This window comes from Saccoglossus kowalevskii, chromosome 21 (assembly GCF_978046115.1).
Source record: "Saccoglossus kowalevskii chromosome 21, keSacKowa6.1, whole genome shotgun sequence".
NCBI lineage: Eukaryota > Metazoa > Hemichordata > Enteropneusta > Harrimaniidae > Saccoglossus > Saccoglossus kowalevskii.
Genome location: NC_140661.1, coordinates 20136858 through 20156462, shown reverse-complemented (window position 1 = coordinate 20156462; position 19605 = coordinate 20136858). Strand labels below are relative to the sequence as shown.

The 19605-nt window shown below is 34.5% G+C and overlaps 2 protein-coding genes across 2 annotated transcripts; both read right to left on the bottom strand.

Moving 5' to 3' along the window:
• Positions 1-2207: 2207 nt before the first annotated feature.
• LOC102804974 (uncharacterized) lies at positions 2208-2882 on the bottom strand. Its single transcript, XM_006819884.1, has one exon. It carries the CDS (start codon positions 2880-2882, stop codon positions 2208-2210), a length of 675 nt encoding a protein of 224 aa, XP_006819947.1.
• Positions 2883-18239: 15357 nt separating this feature from the next.
• On the bottom strand, positions 18240-18914 carry LOC146729779 (uncharacterized). Its single transcript, XM_085495064.1, has one exon. It carries the CDS (start codon positions 18912-18914, stop codon positions 18240-18242), a length of 675 nt encoding a protein of 224 aa, XP_085351190.1.
• Between the last annotated feature and the right edge of the window lie 691 nt (positions 18915-19605).

Genomic DNA, 19605 nt, shown 5'->3' with positions numbered 1-19605 from the left:
GCCTGGATGAGTGGTGAATTAACACGTTTTTCCGAAACGTCATAATCGGCGGTTATTATATGGAGGAGATTATAAATTCAGTCTAAACAGGTACCAGGTTCGTGTATATATTCACTTCAGGTAAAAGTAAAAATTCATATAAGGGCTCAAATATTTACACCGCTACACATCAATGCCAAACCTGAGACATACACAGAATATCTGAAGCGTGTATCTAAAAAGAGCTCCATGTCGGAAGTAAGGCAAGTAGGAGCTTGATTGTCTCGAATGAATGGCGCCCTCTATTGACAACTAAAAACCCAATGCATATTTAACCGTTTACAAAGGGTGGCGTGAGACCCGCAGTTGGGATTAGTAAAACTGAATATACAACCAAACAACTGGTACATGTGGCTAATTAGTAAATGTTATTTACTTATGTTATGTACTCATTTACTTATCATATACTCGCATTCAGTTATTGTTGTAGATATAACGGATTTAATCAAGGGGTAATCTACTTTAATTCTTTTGATATTGCAATGTTTTATAGTGTATCACAGCCAATATATTGTCTAATTGATAACATTTGTTTAAAGTTTGCTTTTGGTGAGTTACACATTCTTGTATTTTTATAGCAATGTTACGCTAATATCACATGATACTATATTTCATGGTTTATTATATAATGCTTAATTCATCGGGTGTGCTATGGTATATTTGGTTATGTTAAAGATGAGAAGACTGAATAATGGCTGATTTTCCTGGAGAGTCATGTCCAAAGACGCTGGGTAAAAAAAAATGCATCAGCACCAGGCGCAACATTTGCGCCTAGTGAACATGACACAGTTTTCTTCACAGCTCATCTCATCAATACAGACAGACAGACAGACAGGTACAGACATACTTCACATAAATAAAGCGTTCATCACTGTTAAAGAGATATAGATAAACTATAAACATTGTAATGATGCGATAATTTCACAGGCACAATAAGTAATAGTAAAATGATCATACAGATATAAGCTGAGACATTTGCTAAATTCTAAACTATAACGGACGTGAAATAAATTTCTCCTTGCAGGCAGTATGAAATGTCTTCTGTTATACCTCATGGTTCGAAACCTGCATCAAAGGAAGCCTTTTTAAAAGTAGTTCCACCAATGTTGTGACTATTTGTTGGTGGCTTCTTAATAGAGAAGCATTTAAATCTGTTTTGTCTCATGAAGTATAAAGAAGATGTTTGAGTCTATCGTAATGTATATTGGCACTATATCACCCCTAAATGTAATAACCAACCCTATTTGTAATTCGACAGATATACGTGTTCATTTCTTTAATTTAGCATTACGTTTCCAGTGAGATATTTCAGAATAATGCAATAATATATTCATCATAGTTATTGAAACATCTGGGGAAGTAAGCTTAACGATGAGGTGAAACATTGAATAAGAAAGATAAACATTTTGATTATCAAAAACAAATACATTATACCCAAATTACTTCATACAGTTAAAATATGTCTGTTCCGATCAAGCTTAATGCAGCTAAGGTATATATGAAGGGTTACAATAAACTTTTCACTTTTAATTTTAAAACTAGCAACAAGCAAACCAGCAAACAAGAGTGCCATACATCTGTTGATTAATTTAATTTTAATTTACATGCTCAAATTTAATGACACACGATAATATCTTGATTCTGTCGCTGATCTAAGACTAACGGTATAATCTAAAATGACCAAAAAAATGATTAGATCCTTATTACTTGAAATTTATTACAAAATGAAACGAATCATGTTGATGTGTGATTAGTGAGTAAGGTATGCCTACTAATTCCACACACCTTGTAACACCACTGAGATGTCAGTGCGGGTCAGTTCTTTATTTAACAGTGAGCGATGTAATGTGGGCAAATATACCTTGTCCTGCTTTTTCAGGAATCAAAACCCTGTTGCGACATACTTTGATTTACTTAATTGCCTTGCACTGACATTGTGTTCAATGACCATGTAAAACAATTTTCTTTGCTGTATTACTGTAATTAATATAAATGTTGGTTTTTATTTTAAATGTGTACTTATCATTAAGCGAAAAAAAAGATAATGGAATGATTTAAACAAAAGTACAAACAGAGTAAACGAGTCTATCAAGTGATGAACACATTGATTCATAGTAAGTTCAAATAACAAAAAGAAATAAATTCTGATCAGCATTACAAAGGATATTTCATAATTGTTTTACCATTAATTTGACACATTTGCCAATTGGGTGATTTGAAAACAGTTTTTTGCCTTCAAACTCGAAATTATCAAACTGTATTTCATATACCGAATCAAAACCACACTTTTTGAATGCACGTTGGCTATACGGACTACTTGCTTCAGCCATGACTATTGACAAGCCCTTCTCTTTGCAAACCTCAAGTTTACGTCTGACTATCTCTGTGAATATTCCCATTCTTCCATAATCTACATGAGTGGCTACCTTTGCGATTTCCACAACCAGACTTGATGGAGTTGTTGTTATTCCAGCAATGGGATCACCTTGGCCATGAAGGTATCCTAATATTGCTATCATAGGCTGGTAAACTTCTCTTCCCTCGAGGTCTTTGGGATAGTAAATATATTCTCCTACCTCCCCTTCAACGCATATTAAACTTGTGGCTACTCCTACCAACTTGTTTGTACTTGTATCGATAGCCACAAATGACAGCCCGTCACGAATAGCTCTCTGACATAGCTGGTAGTTAGCACTATACTCTACATTGTAGCTAGTATTGTCTAACGATGAAATGAGAGGTTCTCGTTGGAGCATAGCAGAAGTCAGCAACTTAGTAGCATCGTCTAGATGTATTTCAGCTAAGGAACGGTACTCTATATCCTCGATTTGATTGGAAGACATGTTACTCATCATCAGGAAGCATAGGCTATATAAGATTAAACAATAAACAAATATTTTATAAACATATCACGTATCCATGTCTGTAAGCTATTAAATCAAAAGCGTGTTCCAAGTTCCAACATCCAAAATTACAAAATCCTGCATCTGTCCGTAAATGTTATGTACAGAATACCCCTCACCAAACTAGGAGAATGTTCATCTACAGTATCGAAAATAGATAGAAAAGACATCTACTTTGTTTATCTATAAAATATGAGCTGATTAGATTGTTTATCTTGTTAGTGCTGATGTAATAAAGCAATCGGATGAAAAAGATAGGAAAAAAATATATAAAGAAAGATCAATGGTTTTTGTTCGTGATTATCATGTCTTTGTCAAGTAATTTATAGCATTGTTATGAACAGGGGCTTCCTATTCGGGAATCTGGGAACTTCGTCTCGCTTGGCTGATGACACATACACATATAGATACCAGATTTGACCCAAGGGAATACACATTTGTTTATTACAGACAGTCCAGCTTTATTCTTCCCATTTCTCTCCTTATATCTCCCTTCTTACAAACGGTTACAAACCCTCTATCCTAAAAGTCTCTAATGTGTGGCGGAGTAAACATGCGATCGACCAATCGCTGCAGTCGTTGGTGCGATCATGTGATTACCAAGGATGTGTCTCACAGTTAAAGCTTTGCGAAGTTGCCACTACAAAATAAATAAGTAAACAATATATTTATCAAATTCCTGTAATATATGTTTTTTAATCTCCACCCTAAACATGCAAGTTGTTGATTCTAAACAAACGTGCAACGGCGTGTGAACCGAATGTGCGAACGTGAAGTCGGTATCCTAACAGCAATGTTTATTCCCGTTACATTGTTTCAGCATCACTGCATAGTTTAGCACCGGTATTGGCAATGCACAGTTGCAATCCAGGAGTGTGGATGTTTTTTGGCTAAATAGATAAGTCATGTGATCAGCCATTACTGGCAATGTACTATGATGAATTGAACATATTTTGTTGAACCCCTGAAGATGCATCCAGTTCATCTGCGAGAATTGATTTGTACACATTTACAAACAACATTGATTAAATCACATAAAGCAAAAAAACATATCGTGATATTATGAGTAAAGTACTTATCTGCAAACTTTACATGAATAAAAACAAATATGTAACTCAACATACATGATCACCTTACAAAGTCACCAAAAATTGAAATAACGGAACAGAGAGATGAAATTTATTCCATTCATTTCACCACTTCAAGTATAGGCCGATGCACTGTGACGTCATTTGTTTACATTTTTACAAACCAGAATGCAACAGTGTTATAATGATTGTCGCTCGCTGATCAACACAGGCTCGTGATCTGCTGCAATAATATTGACTATAAGTTGTTTGATTAACACATACATGTACATTTAATAGCAACACAAAAACATCAGTGAACAAAGACTTAGTGTAAACGACCGGTTCCTGACAACCAGTTACTTTGTGTAGACAGTAGACTAGTGCGACGGTATATTAATTCAACAGCGCCCTCTTTTTATTGATCTATAATGTTTTAAAATGTTTGCAATGTAATAAGTGATCTGCGAAACAATGATGTCAGATGAGAGAAACAAATTATAAATTAGTGTAGACTCCTTCAGTGTAATCTTGCCAACTAATCTATTCTACAACTATTTATCATTTCTCCATCCTCGTAAACAGATGAATATCTTCACACCATAATTCGAATTTCTATCAAGTATCTGGTTTTGAAATGGCGATCAGTACAGTTATAGTTAGCAGGCACCTAGGTCAGCTTTACTAGTGTTGCCAATACCAGTATAGTCGAATCAACAACATCTGTTAGACTATCAAATTCGTGATAATATTTTTCCTATTAGATTGTACAGCGTAATTTGATATGGCTATCCAGGGAACGAAAATAACTAAGATAATTTAAAAATTGCTGCAGCCACTTATTAACTTTGATAAGTCATAACGATATCATATATAAGTATCTTTTGTCAGATCATTCAATTATGAATCTGAATGTAATTTATGGCAAATGTATGCATGAATATACGCACTTTACATACAAGTACTAACACAGGACTGAAACTATTATTTCGGTGTACAGAATTACTTTATTTTACTCAATGGATATTTAATTACCAACATTCGACGGATCACTTTTAATTCAACTGGGAATATTCGCCGACATACCCTGCTATATGCAATGATGTGTTTAGTAGTTTATGTATTGTAAACTGAGTACAAAACCCTGAGTGATTGACGCATAATTTACCAAACGGGTTCATTGTCATTACAAGGCGTGATTGGCTAAAAACGAAATAGTTGCAATATTTTAATAATACAACCTGTTTGATTGTTTTTTTAATTTATGACCGTAACTATATACATAAGCAACATATGCAAAATTAATGTCCCGAGCACTGCTGAAGATGAAGAAAACAGCCAATAGTATATAAAGAAAACATTACTAACGTATCACATGGCCATATATATATTACCTCATTAATGTGCATTATTTTATCTCACGCCCTTTTGCAGATTCAACCAGTGCAATAATGAAGATATATGATCAACATATCAGATGACCATTACATGACTATAGTCTACACATATTTTGTTTGACATAAAATTGGTATATGATAACTAGGGTTCAATTGATTGTGGCTACTTTATAGCACCCATCAGATTTCTAGACAATAACCTATTGCATGTATGACGTCATTGTATTGCCCTTTTATTGGATGTTTAGCCTCATTTGCATGTATGCATGTCTCCTAACCTATTGATTGACTGAATCGATTGCTTTGACCATGTAACCTCCACATGGGGGTGGTAAGAGTTACCCTCTCATTTGTACGCTTGCCATCAACTTGCTGTTGTCATTCCTATGTGTGTGTATTGTAACCTATATAGTAAATGTCACCCTTCACTTAGATCATCAGTATGTAGTTGGTACCCTCCACTTAGGATCATTATGCTATGTTTTCTATGTTTATATTCGTTAATAAGTATGATTGGGGTACAACAAATGGTGAAACAAAACTTCAAAATGTACTTGTGTGTTTTACCAAGTTCAGTTTAAGCCACATCAATCAACCAATACATATAACTTGAGTTATTTAAAATGCCATTGAGCTTATTAAAGATGCACATTTCTAGTGTATATTACACTTTGAAACTGAGGGTGCAATATGACCTAGACACAATTTCCCAGTATGCAATAGGACCACGGGAAATGCTACACAAGTACATGATGCTGATATTGTACGACAATTATAACAGTGCTCAACATAGTACCGGACCAGTGTTAATCAGTTTCACAAATGCGCAAAGCAGCATTGTAATAGTAGCTTTTAATTGTAAATAAATAGCATCGTAACATCTGATGTAGAAGACTTGCTGATATACCGATTTACAGGCCTGCTATATATACTGTGGTAGGATCATTCGGTCGTTGTCACGCCTTTGACACTGGAGAGTCTGACTGTATTCAGTGTAGCAAGAGGAGTATCCTTGAATCCAGCCTTGGATCCATGGCTTTTTCGGAGCCAGCATTACTTACATTCGGTTATTGACGGCTTTTCTAAACACCACTATTGATCCTGCTATAGTAGAACGGGTGAACACGTATAATAGAATGATATACTAATGCCTATACCAGCAATAAACTGACCTTGATTCCCCGTAGATCCAGGACGGCGTTTGCGTCGGCAGCCGACGGCTGCATGAAACATAACGACCACTTTGACAACGCCGTGGATACAGGGGTCATTGCGCATATAAAAACACTGATTTACTGTCACGGTAAAGCATTAAATAACACCTCGCATTATTCAACCCCACTTCGTATGCATGGTCAATGTGACCTATTAAAATGCATGTACTCTCCACCCCGGATCGAGTTTTTGATGCTGGAGAAAACAAATATAAATAACAGACAAAAAGGGAGTTAAACCCACAACAACATCAACGCGTTACGCCACTGTAGGCAACTCACTAAGAACAGCTCCAAAATGGCGTGTAATTATTGCTGACTTACCATGACTAGGTGCTCAAAAGTACACACAAACGCACAAACTGTATCGAATGAATCTACATAAACTTATGCATATAGTATGGCCATACCTTAGAGTGTGCAGGACTTGAATCTAATGCCTAAATAAATTTATCTCAGTAATTATTTGTGAACACTTTATCTATAATCATCGAATCACGTGTGGTAGATTGTTTGCTTCGTTATCACCCCATATGAGCTAGTCAAGGTCAATTTATTCAATCATTGTCAATTTTACCTTATCTTTCTTGTTTTGCTATTCAAGGTTTTAGGACTGAATTCATGTTATCTCTTCTTCTTCCAGATTGTAATATGTATCAACTGAATCTTGTAATTCGTTTATATGACAAGTACATTTATATTTATCAGGAGAAATTGGATAGCGCATACGTGCCAGCTTTTTAAAACACTTTTTCAAAAGATTACAACCAGCGGTCATTACCAGGTACCATATCCATTATCCATCCAGGTACCTTATCTATTCATTACAGGTACCAGGTTTGTGTATATATATATTCATTTCAGGTAAAAGTAAACCTTCATATATGAAATATTTACACTTTTACATATCAATGCAGAACCTGAGACATCCACAGAATATTTGAAGCGTGTAGCAGTGTATACATTTCTGCAAGTGTTCAAGAAATTATTATTGTTTTACACCAGCGAAGTCTGCCTTACACACCCACTATATATCAAAAGAAAGTTCAGTATTTTACCTTTCAGAATTTGTATGATGTGGAAACGTCAAGTGGTCGGAATCCTCCCCGAATATCTTTAAACAACACTTCATTCATTAAGACAAATTGCCCACTCGTAAATTTCTTTTGTTTCTTAACTGTAAAAATAATAAAATATAGCATAAATAGAGCAATATTTGATTTTTAACTTTTGGTGTTTAAAAAAGTTTTCTATTCATCAGATAATTCGTCGATAATTCGTGAAATAGATAATCTGTGTTTCCACCTTTTGAAATAGGGTTAAAATTTCACAATAATTACAAATATTCTCAAATAAACCAAAATGATATCCTATTAGAAACCAATTTTTCACTGTTGGCAAAACATACGACTATTTTTATTAACATTGTTTTGCCAATATATTATTAATATATTGTTAGTTTAACAGTACTGGAATAACTTTGATGCCTTTTAAGTTTGTGTAGAACATGCAAATTAATTATTTCTTCAATAAATTGTATCACCAACATGGCGGCACAACCAAACTGACTAAAATTATTGTGACAGCTCCGGGCAATTCTAACAAATTACACAAGGCCATCTCAGTTTATCTGCAAAGATATATACTTAAAATATACTCGAGCCGTGTTATTGTTGTAGATATTACAGATTTTATTAAGAGGTAATATACTTTATATATATTTATAGAAGTGTTACAATAATATTGCATGATACAATGTTTCATAGTTTATTATAGAATGCTTATTTCATTGGGTGTGTTGTGGTGTATTTGGTTTTATAAAAGACGAATAGAATAATAGCTGAATTCTCTGAAAGCCATCTCCAATTAATGACGCTGGGTCATCACAGAAAGAAACAGCGACTGTCTACAGATAATGGAAAGTGCATTTTAAAACCAAAAACACATCAGCACCAAGCGCAACACTTGTACCCAGTGAATGTGACACAGTCAACATTATCTTCTGCATGCTGCAATGTTTTCTGCTATACCTCGTGATTCCCACCTTCCATTAAAGAAAACTTTCTCAAAAGTAGGTCCACAAATGTTAGCACTAGTTCTTAAGTGATGTCCTAATAGCAAAGCTTTTTTATCTGTTTTGCATCATGAAGTATACAGAAAATGTTTGAGTCTTGCCGAGGGTATATTGACACCCCTAAATGTAATAACCAACCCTATTTGTAATTCGACAGTCCGAAACACGTGTTTCTCTCTTTTAGATAGCATTACGTTTCCTGTGAGATATTTCTCCATGTAATTATAATGCTATGTAGCCAAACGAGTTTCCCTTCACTTATCTATTCAGTTATTGATATGGATTTCACATAGCAAATTTGAACAGCGCAGATTTGAAACTAGCAAGTTAGTGTCGATTTCCTTTGAATAAGAAAAGTGAACAATTTGAGTAACAACAAAATAGCACATTACACCAACATTACTTCATGCTTTTAAAAATATGTCTGTCACGATCAAGCTTAATACAGCTATGGTTTGCATGAAGGAGTACAGCTACAGTTCTGTTGCACACGAGTACAATAAACTTTTAATTTTAAAACTAAATGAAGACCAGCAAGCAAGTATGCTATCAATCAGTTGATTAAAGATGAAGGCAAAGAAGCTCAAAATCCGGGCTTGTCCCAGACTAAATAAGATTTCAAATTTTAGAGGTGAACAATGGTCGACTCACATCATTAAGATGCATTCTGGGGAGTAGTGAGTAATGAGCTTTTCTAGCATATAATAGACCTGGAATCTTTGAATTCAAAATTTAATTTATATCATATTTTATGTAATTTATATAAATTCATATCTCTTGTGCTTCACCTTGATTATTATTTGCACTTGCAACATATAATATGACCGCAAAGCACCTGCAAATATTTCGTTATATCAGTAGCACCAATTTTCAACAAAAGAAGTACAAGATGGACTTTTCTACGAGTGAACAAATAAAAAGCATATAGTTTGACAAATTAAACACAAATTATTTCAATACTGAAAAGCATGTATCAAATAACATATCGTACTAGCTGCAAATCTAGCAAAGCAAGGTTACTCAATAAATAGACCGATGACACTATGTAGATTAGATCTTTATTACTTGAAATTGATTACAAAATGAAACAAATCATGTTGATGTGTGATTGAAGAGTAAGGCATGATTACTCATTCCAGACACCATATGTACAACCACTGTGATGTTTGTGATGGTTAGTTCTCAATTTTGTTATTAAACAGTAAACTAGGTGTCATTGGCAAAGCAACATTGTGTTGCATTTTAAGGAATCAACTTTTCTTGTTGTGACACTATCATCGAAAATCGTTTCACTTGATTGCCTTGCACTGATCAAATGAAATAACCATGTTTTTGTCAATGTTATTCACAGCTTCGTGGCTATGCGAAAACAACATATATTTCTTTCAAGCTACAAGTAATATAAATATGTTGGTTTTCATATTCATACATACGTTTAACCACCATTAAGAGACAAATAAGATAATATTGATTATAACAAACGGACAACAAAGGCAAAATAGTCTCTATCAAGTGATGGACACATTGATTCACAGTAAATTTAAAACCAACATATTTAATTCTGACCACCATTTTCAAAAAATGTTTCACCACTTTATAATTTGCTTACCATTAATTTAACACATCTGCCTATTGGGTAATTTGAAAACTGATTTTTGTCTTCAAACATGAAATTATCAAACTGTATTTCATATACCGAATAAAAACCTCACTTTTCGAATGCACGCTGGCTATACTGACTAGTTGCATCAGCCAATATTATTGACAAGCATTTCTCTTTGCAAACCTCAAGTTTACGTCTGATTATCTCTGTGAGTATCCCCATTTTGCCATAATCTACATGAGTGGCTACTTTTGCAATTTCCACGGCCATTTTGTTTGACATAAAATTGGTATATGATAACTAGGGTTCAATTGATTGTGGCTACTTTATAGCATCCATCAGATTTCTAGACAATAACCTATTGCATGTATGACGTCATTGTATTGCCCTTTTATTGGATGTTTAGCCTCATTTGCATGTATGCATGTCTCCTAACCTATTGATTGACTGAATCGATTGCTTTGACCATGTAACCTCCACATGGGGGTGGTAAGAGTTACCCTCTCATTTGTACGCTTGCCATCAACTTGCTGTTGTCATTCCTATGTGTGTGTATTGTAACCTATATAGTAAATGTCACCCTTCACTTAGATCATCAGTATGTAGTTGGTACCCTCCACTTAGGATCATTATGCTATGTTTTCTATGTTTATATTCGTTAATAAGTATGATTGGGGTACAACAAATGGTGAAACAAAACTTCAAAATGTACTTGTGTGTTTTACCAAGTTCAGTTTAAGCCACATCAATCAACCAATACATATAACTTGAGTTATTTAAAATGCCATTGAGCTTATTAAAGATGCACATTTCTAGTGTATATTACACTTTGAAACTGAGGGTGCAATATGACCTAGACACAATTTCCCAGTATGCAATAGGACCACGGGAAATGCTACACAAGTACATGATGCTGATATTGTACGACAATTATAACAGTGCTCAACATAGTACCGGACCAGTGTTAATCAGTTTCACAAATGCGCAAAGCAGCATTGTAATAGTAGCTTTTCATTGTAAATAAATAGCATCGTAACATCTGATGTAGAAGACTTGCTGATATACCGATTTACAGGCCTGCTATATATACTGTGGTAGGATCATTCGGTCGTTGTCACGCCTTTGACACTGGAGAGTCTGACTGTATTCAGTGTAGCAAGAGGAGTATCCTTGAATCCAGCCTTGGATCCATGGCTTTTTCGGAGCCAGCATTACTTACATTCGGTTATTGACGGCTTTTCTAAACACCACTATTGATCCTGCTATAGTAGAACGGGTGAACACGTATAATAGAATGATATACTAATGCCTATACCAGCAATAAACTGACCTTGATTCCCCGTAGATCCAGGACGGCGTTTGCGTCGGCAGCCGACGGCTGCATGAAACATAACGACCACTTTGACAACGCCGTGGATACAGGGGTCATTGCGCATATAAAAACACTGATTTACTGTCACGGTAAAGCATTAAATAACACCTCGCATTATTCAACCCCACTTCGTATGCATGGTCAATGTGACCTATTAAAATGCATGTACTCTCCACCCCGGATCGAGTTTTTGATGCTGGAGAAAACAAATATAAATAACAGACAAAAAGGGAGTTAAACCCACAACAACATCAACGCGTTACGCCACTGTAGGCAACTCACTAAGAACAGCTCCAAAATGGCGTGTAATTATTGCTGACTTACCATGACTAGGTGCTCAAAAGTACACACAAACGCACAAACTGTATCGAATGAATCTACATAAACTTATGCATATAGTATGGCCATACCTTAGAGTGTGCAGGACTTGAATCTAATGCCTAAATAAATTTATCTCAGTAATTTATTTGTGAACACTTTATCTATAATCATCGAATCACGTGTGGTAGATTGTTTGCTTCGTTATCACCCCATATGAGCTAGTCAAGGTCAATTTATTCAATCATTGTCAATTTTACCTTATCTTTCTTGTTTTGCTATTCAAGGTTTTAGGACTGAATTCATGTTATCTCTTCTTCTTCCAGATTGTAATATGTATCAACTGAATCTTGTAATTCGTTTATATGACAAGTACATTTATATTTATCAGGAGAAATTGGATAGCGCATACGTGCCAGCTTTTTAAAACACTTTTTCAAAAGATTACAACCAGCGGTCATTACCAGGTACCATATCCATTATCCATCCAGGTACCTTATCTATTCATTACAGGTACCAGGTTTGTGTATATATATATTCATTTCAGGTAAAAGTAAACCTTCATATATGAAATATTTACACTTTTACATATCAATGCAGAACCTGAGACATCCACAGAATATTTGAAGCGTGTAGCAGTGTATACATTTCTGCAAGTGTTCAAGAAATTATTATTGTTTTACACCAGCGAAGTCTGCCTTACACACCCACTATATATCAAAAGAAAGTTCAGTATTTTACCTTTCAGAATTTGTATGATGTGGAAACGTCAAGTGGTCGGAATCCTCCCCGAATATCTTTAAACAACACTTCATTCATTAAGACAAATTGCCCACTCGTAAATTTCTTTTGTTTCTTAACTGTAAAAATAATAAAATATAGCATAAATAGAGCAATATTTGATTTTTAACTTTTGGTGTTTAAAAAAGTTTTCTATTCATCAGATAATTCGTCGATAATTCGTGAAATAGATAATCTGTGTTTCCACCTTTTGAAATAGGGTTAAAATTTCACAATAATTACAAATATTCTCAAATAAACCAAAATTATATCCTATTAGAAACCAATTTTTCACTGTTGGCAAAACATACGACTATTTTTATTAACATTGTTTTGCCAATATATTATTAATATATTGTTAGTTTAACAGTACTGGAATAACTTTGATGCCTTTTAAGTTTGTGTAGAACTTGCAAATTAATTATTTCTTCAATAAATTGTATCACCAACATGGCGGCACAACCAAACTGACTAAAATTATTGTGACAGCTCCGGGCAATTCTAACAAATTACACAAGGCCATCTCAGTTTATCTGCAAAGATATATACTTAAAATATACTCGAGCCGTGTTATTGTTGTAGATATTACAGATTTTATTAAGAGGTAATATACTTTATATATATTTATAGAAGTGTTACAATAATATTGCATGATACAATGTTTCATAGTTTATTATAGAATGCTTATTTCATTGGGTGTGTTGTGGTGTATTTGGTTTTATAAAAGACGAATAGAATAATAGCTGAATTCTCTGAAAGCCATCTCCAATTAATGACGCTGGGTCATCACAGAAAGAAACAGCGACTGTCTACAGATAATGGAAAGTGCATTTTAAAACCAAAAACACATCAGCACCAAGCGCAACACTTGTACCCAGTGAATGTGACACAGTCAACATTATCTTCTGCATGCTGCAATGTTTTCTGCTATACCTCGTGATTCCCACCTTCCATTAAAGAAAACTTTCTCAAAAGTAGGTCCACAAATGTTAGCACTAGTTCTTAAGTGATGTCCTAATAGCAAAGCTTTTTTATCTGTTTTGCATCATGAAGTATACAGAAAATGTTTGAGTCTTGCCGAGGGTATATTGACACCCCTAAATGTAATAACCAACCCTATTTGTAATTCGACAGTCCGAAACACGTGTTTCTCTCTTTTAGATAGCATTACGTTTCCTGTGAGATATTTCTCCATGTAATTATAATGCTATGTAGCCAAACGAGTTTCCCTTCACTTATCTATTCAGTTATTGATATGGATTTCACATAGCAAATTTGAACAGCGCAGATTTGAAACTAGCAAGTTAGTGTCGATTTCCTTTGAATAAGAAAAGTGAACAATTTGAGTAACAACAAAATAGCACATTACACCAACATTACTTCATGCTTTTAAAAATATGTCTGTCACGATCAAGCTTAATACAGCTATGGTTTGCATGAAGGAGTACAGCTACAGTTCTGTTGCACACGAGTACAATAAACTTTTAATTTTAAAACTAAATGAAGACCAGCAAGCAAGTATGCTATCAATCAGTTGATTAAAGATGAAGGCAAAGAAGCTCAAAATCCGGGCTTGTCCCAGACTAAATAAGATTTCAAATGTTAGAGGTGAACAATGGTCGACTCACATCATTAAGATGCATTCTGGGGAGTAGTGAGTAATGAGCTTTTCTAGCATATAATAGACCTGGAATCTTTGAATTCAAAATTTAATTTATATCATATTTTATGTAATTTATATAAATTCATATCTCTTGTGCTTCACCTTGATTATTGTTTGCACTTGCAACATATAATATGACCGCAAAGCACCTGCAAATATTTCGTTATATCAGTAGCACCAATTTTCAACAAAAGAAGTACAAGATGGACTTTTCTACGAGTGAACAAATAAAAAGCATATAGTTTGACAAATTAAACACAAATTATTTCAATACTGAAAAGCATGTATCAAATAACATATCGTACTAGCTGCAAATCTAGCAAAGCAAGGTTACTCAATAAATAGACCGATGACACTATGTAGATTAGATCTTTATTACTTGAAATTGATTACAAAATGAAACAAATCATGTTGATGTGTGATTGAAGAGTAAGGCATGATTACTCATTCCAGACACCATATGTACAACCACTGTGATGTTTGTGATGGTTAGTTCTCAATTTTGTTATTAAACAGTAAACTAGGTGTCATTGGCAAAGCAACATTGTGTTGCATTTTAAGGAATCAACTTTTCTTGTTGTGACACTATCATCGAAAATCGTTTCACTTGATTGCCTTGCACTGATCAAATGAAATAACCATGTTTTTGTCAATGTTATTCACAGCTTCGTGGCTATGCGAAAACAACATATATTTCTTTCAAGCTACAAGTAATATAAATATGTTGGTTTTCATATTCATACATACGTTTAACCACCATTAAGAGACAAATAAGATAATATTGATTATAACAAACGGACAACAAAGGCAAAATAGTCTCTATCAAGTGATGGACACATTGATTCACAGTAAATTTAAAACCAACATATTTAATTCTGACCACCATTTTCAAAAAATGTTTCACCACTTTATAATTTGCTTACCATTAATTTAACACATCTGCCTATTGGGTAATTTGAAAACTGATTTTTGTCTTCAAACATGAAATTATCAAACTGTATTTCATATACCGAATAAAAACCTCACTTTTCGAATGCACGCTGGCTATACTGACTAGTTGCATCAGCCAATATTATTGACAAGCATTTCTCTTTGCAAACCTCAAGTTTACGTCTGATTATCTCTGTGAGTATCCCCATTTTGCCATAATCTACATGAGTGGCTACTTTTGCAATTTCCACGGCCAGACTTGATGGAGTTGTTGTTATTCCAGCAAGGGGGTCACCGTGATCATGAAGGTCCTGCAATATTGCTAACCCAGGCGCGTATACCCTTCTTCCCTCGAGGTCTTTGGGTTAGTAAATGAAATGAGAGGTCCTCGTTGGAGCATAGCGGAACTCAGCAACATAGTAGCCAATCGGATAAGAAAGTTAGGAAAATTAGACGAGAAGGATATAAAAAATTATATAAAGAATGATCAATAGTATTTGTTCGTGATTATCATGTCTTTGTCAAGTGGCTTATAGCAATACTATTGCTGTTAAATTGTTTCAACTTGGCTGCATAGTTTATCACTGGTATTGAAAAAGCACAGTTGCAATCCAGGAGAGTGGATGTATTATGGCTAAATAGTAATGTAATGTAATGTGATCAGTCGTTACTGGCAATGTACTGTAATGGATTGAAAATATTAAGTTGAATCCCTGAAGATGCATCCAGTATGTGTGATTCTAATACAAAGCCCTGTTCATCTGCGAGAATTTATTTGCACACATTTACAAACAACAATGATCAAATCACATGAAACAACAAAACCTATCGTGCTATTATGAGTAAAGTACTTATCTTTATTTAACTTTACATGATTAACAACAAAATGATTGTTTAAATCTGGGAAAAAATATGTAACCCAATATGCATGATCATCTAACAAAGTCTCCAATAATTGAAATGACGCAACGGAAAGATGAAATTTATTCCACAGCATGCAACAGTATGATAATGAATGTCGCTCGCTGATTAACACATGCTCGCAATCTGCTGCTATAAGATTGACCATGTTGTTTGATTAACACATACATGTACATTTAACAGCATCACAAAAACAGCAGTGAACAAAGCCTTTATGCTATCTTCAAGTGCAAACGATCGCTTCTTGACAATCAGTCACTGTATGGGTGAACTTTTTAGTGATCTCTAATGTTCTAAAGCGTTTGCAATGTAATATGTGTTCTGCGAAATAATGATGTTAGATGAGAGAAACAAATTATATATTATATAGTGTAGACTCCTATTCTATTATACCAACTATTTCTTGATGTATTCTATACTTTTTACATTATAATTAGAATTTCTATCAAGTATCTGATTTTGAAATGGCGATTCGTACAGTTGTAGTTAGCAGGCAACTAGGTCAGGCTTCTTAATAGAGAAGCATTTTAATCTGTTTTGTCTCATGAAGTATAAAGAAGATGTTTGAGTCTATCGTAATGTATATTGGCACTATATCACCCCTAAATGTAATAACCAACCCTATTTGTAATTCGACAGATATACGTGTTCATTTCTTTGATTTAGCATTACGTTTCCAGTGAGATATTTCATATGTGATTATAATGCTATGCAGCCAATCGAGTTTTACTCATAGGAAATTTGAACAGTGCAGTTCAGTGCAAGTTGGTGGCGATCTCTTGCACACATATGCAAATAGAAACTTTTGACCTTATACCAAAGAATTGGTCAAACGTTATGTGTTCTTTGCTGCAGTTCCTCATTATTGTCTGTTTTGTGAACATCTGATATAAAAGATGTGACATCGATATCACCTATATGTTTTTGATTTAAAATTTATTTGATGTCAGTTGAAGAATGTCAAAGCCTAAAATTGAAGGTTTCACACCCGGAAAGGCTTCACATTCTCCCCCACAACTCAGAGCTAGGTGAGCCATGAGTGAGTGGGCGAATGTTCGTTCAAAATCTCAGGTAACGACATGTGAAAACGCCCAACAGACTAATACAATAATATATTCATCATAGTTATTGAAACATCTGAGAAAGTAAGCTTAACGATGAGGTGAAACATTGAATAAAAAAGATAAACATTTTGATTATCAAAAACAAATACATTATACCCAAATTACTTCATACAGTTAAAATATGTCTGTTCCGATCAAGCTTAATGCAGCTAAGGTATATATGAAGGGTTACAATAAACTTTTCACTTTTAATTTTAAAGCTAAGTGACGACCAGCAAACAAGAGTGCCATACATCTGTTGATTAATTTAATTTTAATTTACATGCTCAAATTTAATGACACACGATAATATCTTGATTCTGTCGCTGATCTAAGACTGACGGTATAATCTAAAATGACCAAAAAAATGATTAGATCCTTATTACTTGAAATTTATTACAAAATGAAACGAATCATGTTGATGTGTGATTAGTGAGTAAGGTATGCCTACTAATTCCACACACCTTGTAACACCACTGAGATGTCAGTGCGGGTCAGTTCTTTATTTAACAGTGAGCGATGTAATGTGGGCAAATATACCTTGTCCTGCTTTTTCAGGAATCAAAACCCTGTTGCGACATACTTTGATTTACTTAATTGCCTTGCACTGACATTGTGTTCAATGACCATGTAAAACAATTTTCTTTGCTGTATTACTGTAATTAATATAAATGTTGGTTTTTATTTTAAATGTGTACTTATCATTAAGCGAAAAAAAAGATAATGGTATGATTTAAACAAAAGTACAAACAGAGTAAACGAGTCTATCAAGTGATGAACACATTGATTCATAGTAAGTTCAAATAACAAAAAGAAATAAATTCTGATCAGCATTACAAAGGATATTTCATCACTTTATAATTGTTTTACCATTAATTTGACACATTTGCCAATTGGGTGATTTGAAAACAGTTTTTTGCCTTCAAACTCGAAATTATCAAACTGTATTTCATATACCGAATCAAAACCACACTTTTTGAATGTACGTTGGCTATACGGACTACTTGCTTCAGCCATGACTATTGACAAGCCCTTCTCTTTGCAAACCTCAAGTTTACGTCTGACTATCTCTGTGAATATTCCCGTTCTTCCATAATCTACATGAGGGGCTACCTTTGCAATTTCCACAACCAGACTTGATGGAGTTGTTGTTATTCCAGCAATGGGATCACCTTGGCCATGAAGGTATCCTAATATTGCTATCATAGGCTGGTAAACTTCTCTTCCCCCGAGGTCTTTGGGATAGTAAATATATTCTCCTACCTCCCCTTCAACGCATATTAAACTTGTGGCTACTCCTACCAACTTGTTTGTACTTGTATCGATAGCCACAAATGACAGCCCGTCACGAATAGCTCTCTGACATAACTGGTAGTTAGCACTATACTCTACATTGTAGCTAGTATTGTCTAACGATGAAATGAGAGGTTCTCGTTGGAGCATAGCAGAAGTCAGCAACTTAGTAGCATCGTCTAGATGTATTTCAGCTAAGGAACGGTACTCTATATCCTCGATTTGATTGGAAGACATGTTACTCATCATCAGGAAGCATAGGCTATATAAGATTAAACAATAAACAAATATTTTATAAACATATCACGTATCCATGTCTGTAAGCTATTAAATCAAAAGCGTGTTCCAAGTTCCAACATCCAAAATTACAAAATCCTGCATCTGTCCGTAAATGTTATGTACAGAATACCCCTCACCAAACTAGGATAATGTTCATCTACAGTATCGAAAATAGATAGAAAAGACATCTACTTTGTTTATCTATAAAATATGAGCTGATTAGATTGTTTATCTTGTTAGTGCTGATGTAATAAAGCAATCGGATGAAAAAGATAGGAAAAAAATATATAAAGAAAGATCAATGGTTTTTGTTCGTGATTATCATGTCTTTGTCAAGTAATTTATAGCATTGTTATGAACAGGGGCTTCCTATTCGGGAATCTGGGAACTTCGTCTCGCTTGGCTGATGACACATACACATATAGATACCAGATTTGACCCAAGGGAATACACATTTGTTTATTACAGACAGTCCAGCTTTATTCTTCCCATTTCTCTCCTTATATCTCCCTTCTTACAAACGGTTACAAACCCTCTATCCTAAAAGTCTCTAATGTGTGGCGGAGTAAACATGCGATCGGCCAATCGCTGCAGTCGTTGGTGCGATCATGTCATTACCAAGGATGTGTCTCACAGTTAAAGCTTTGCG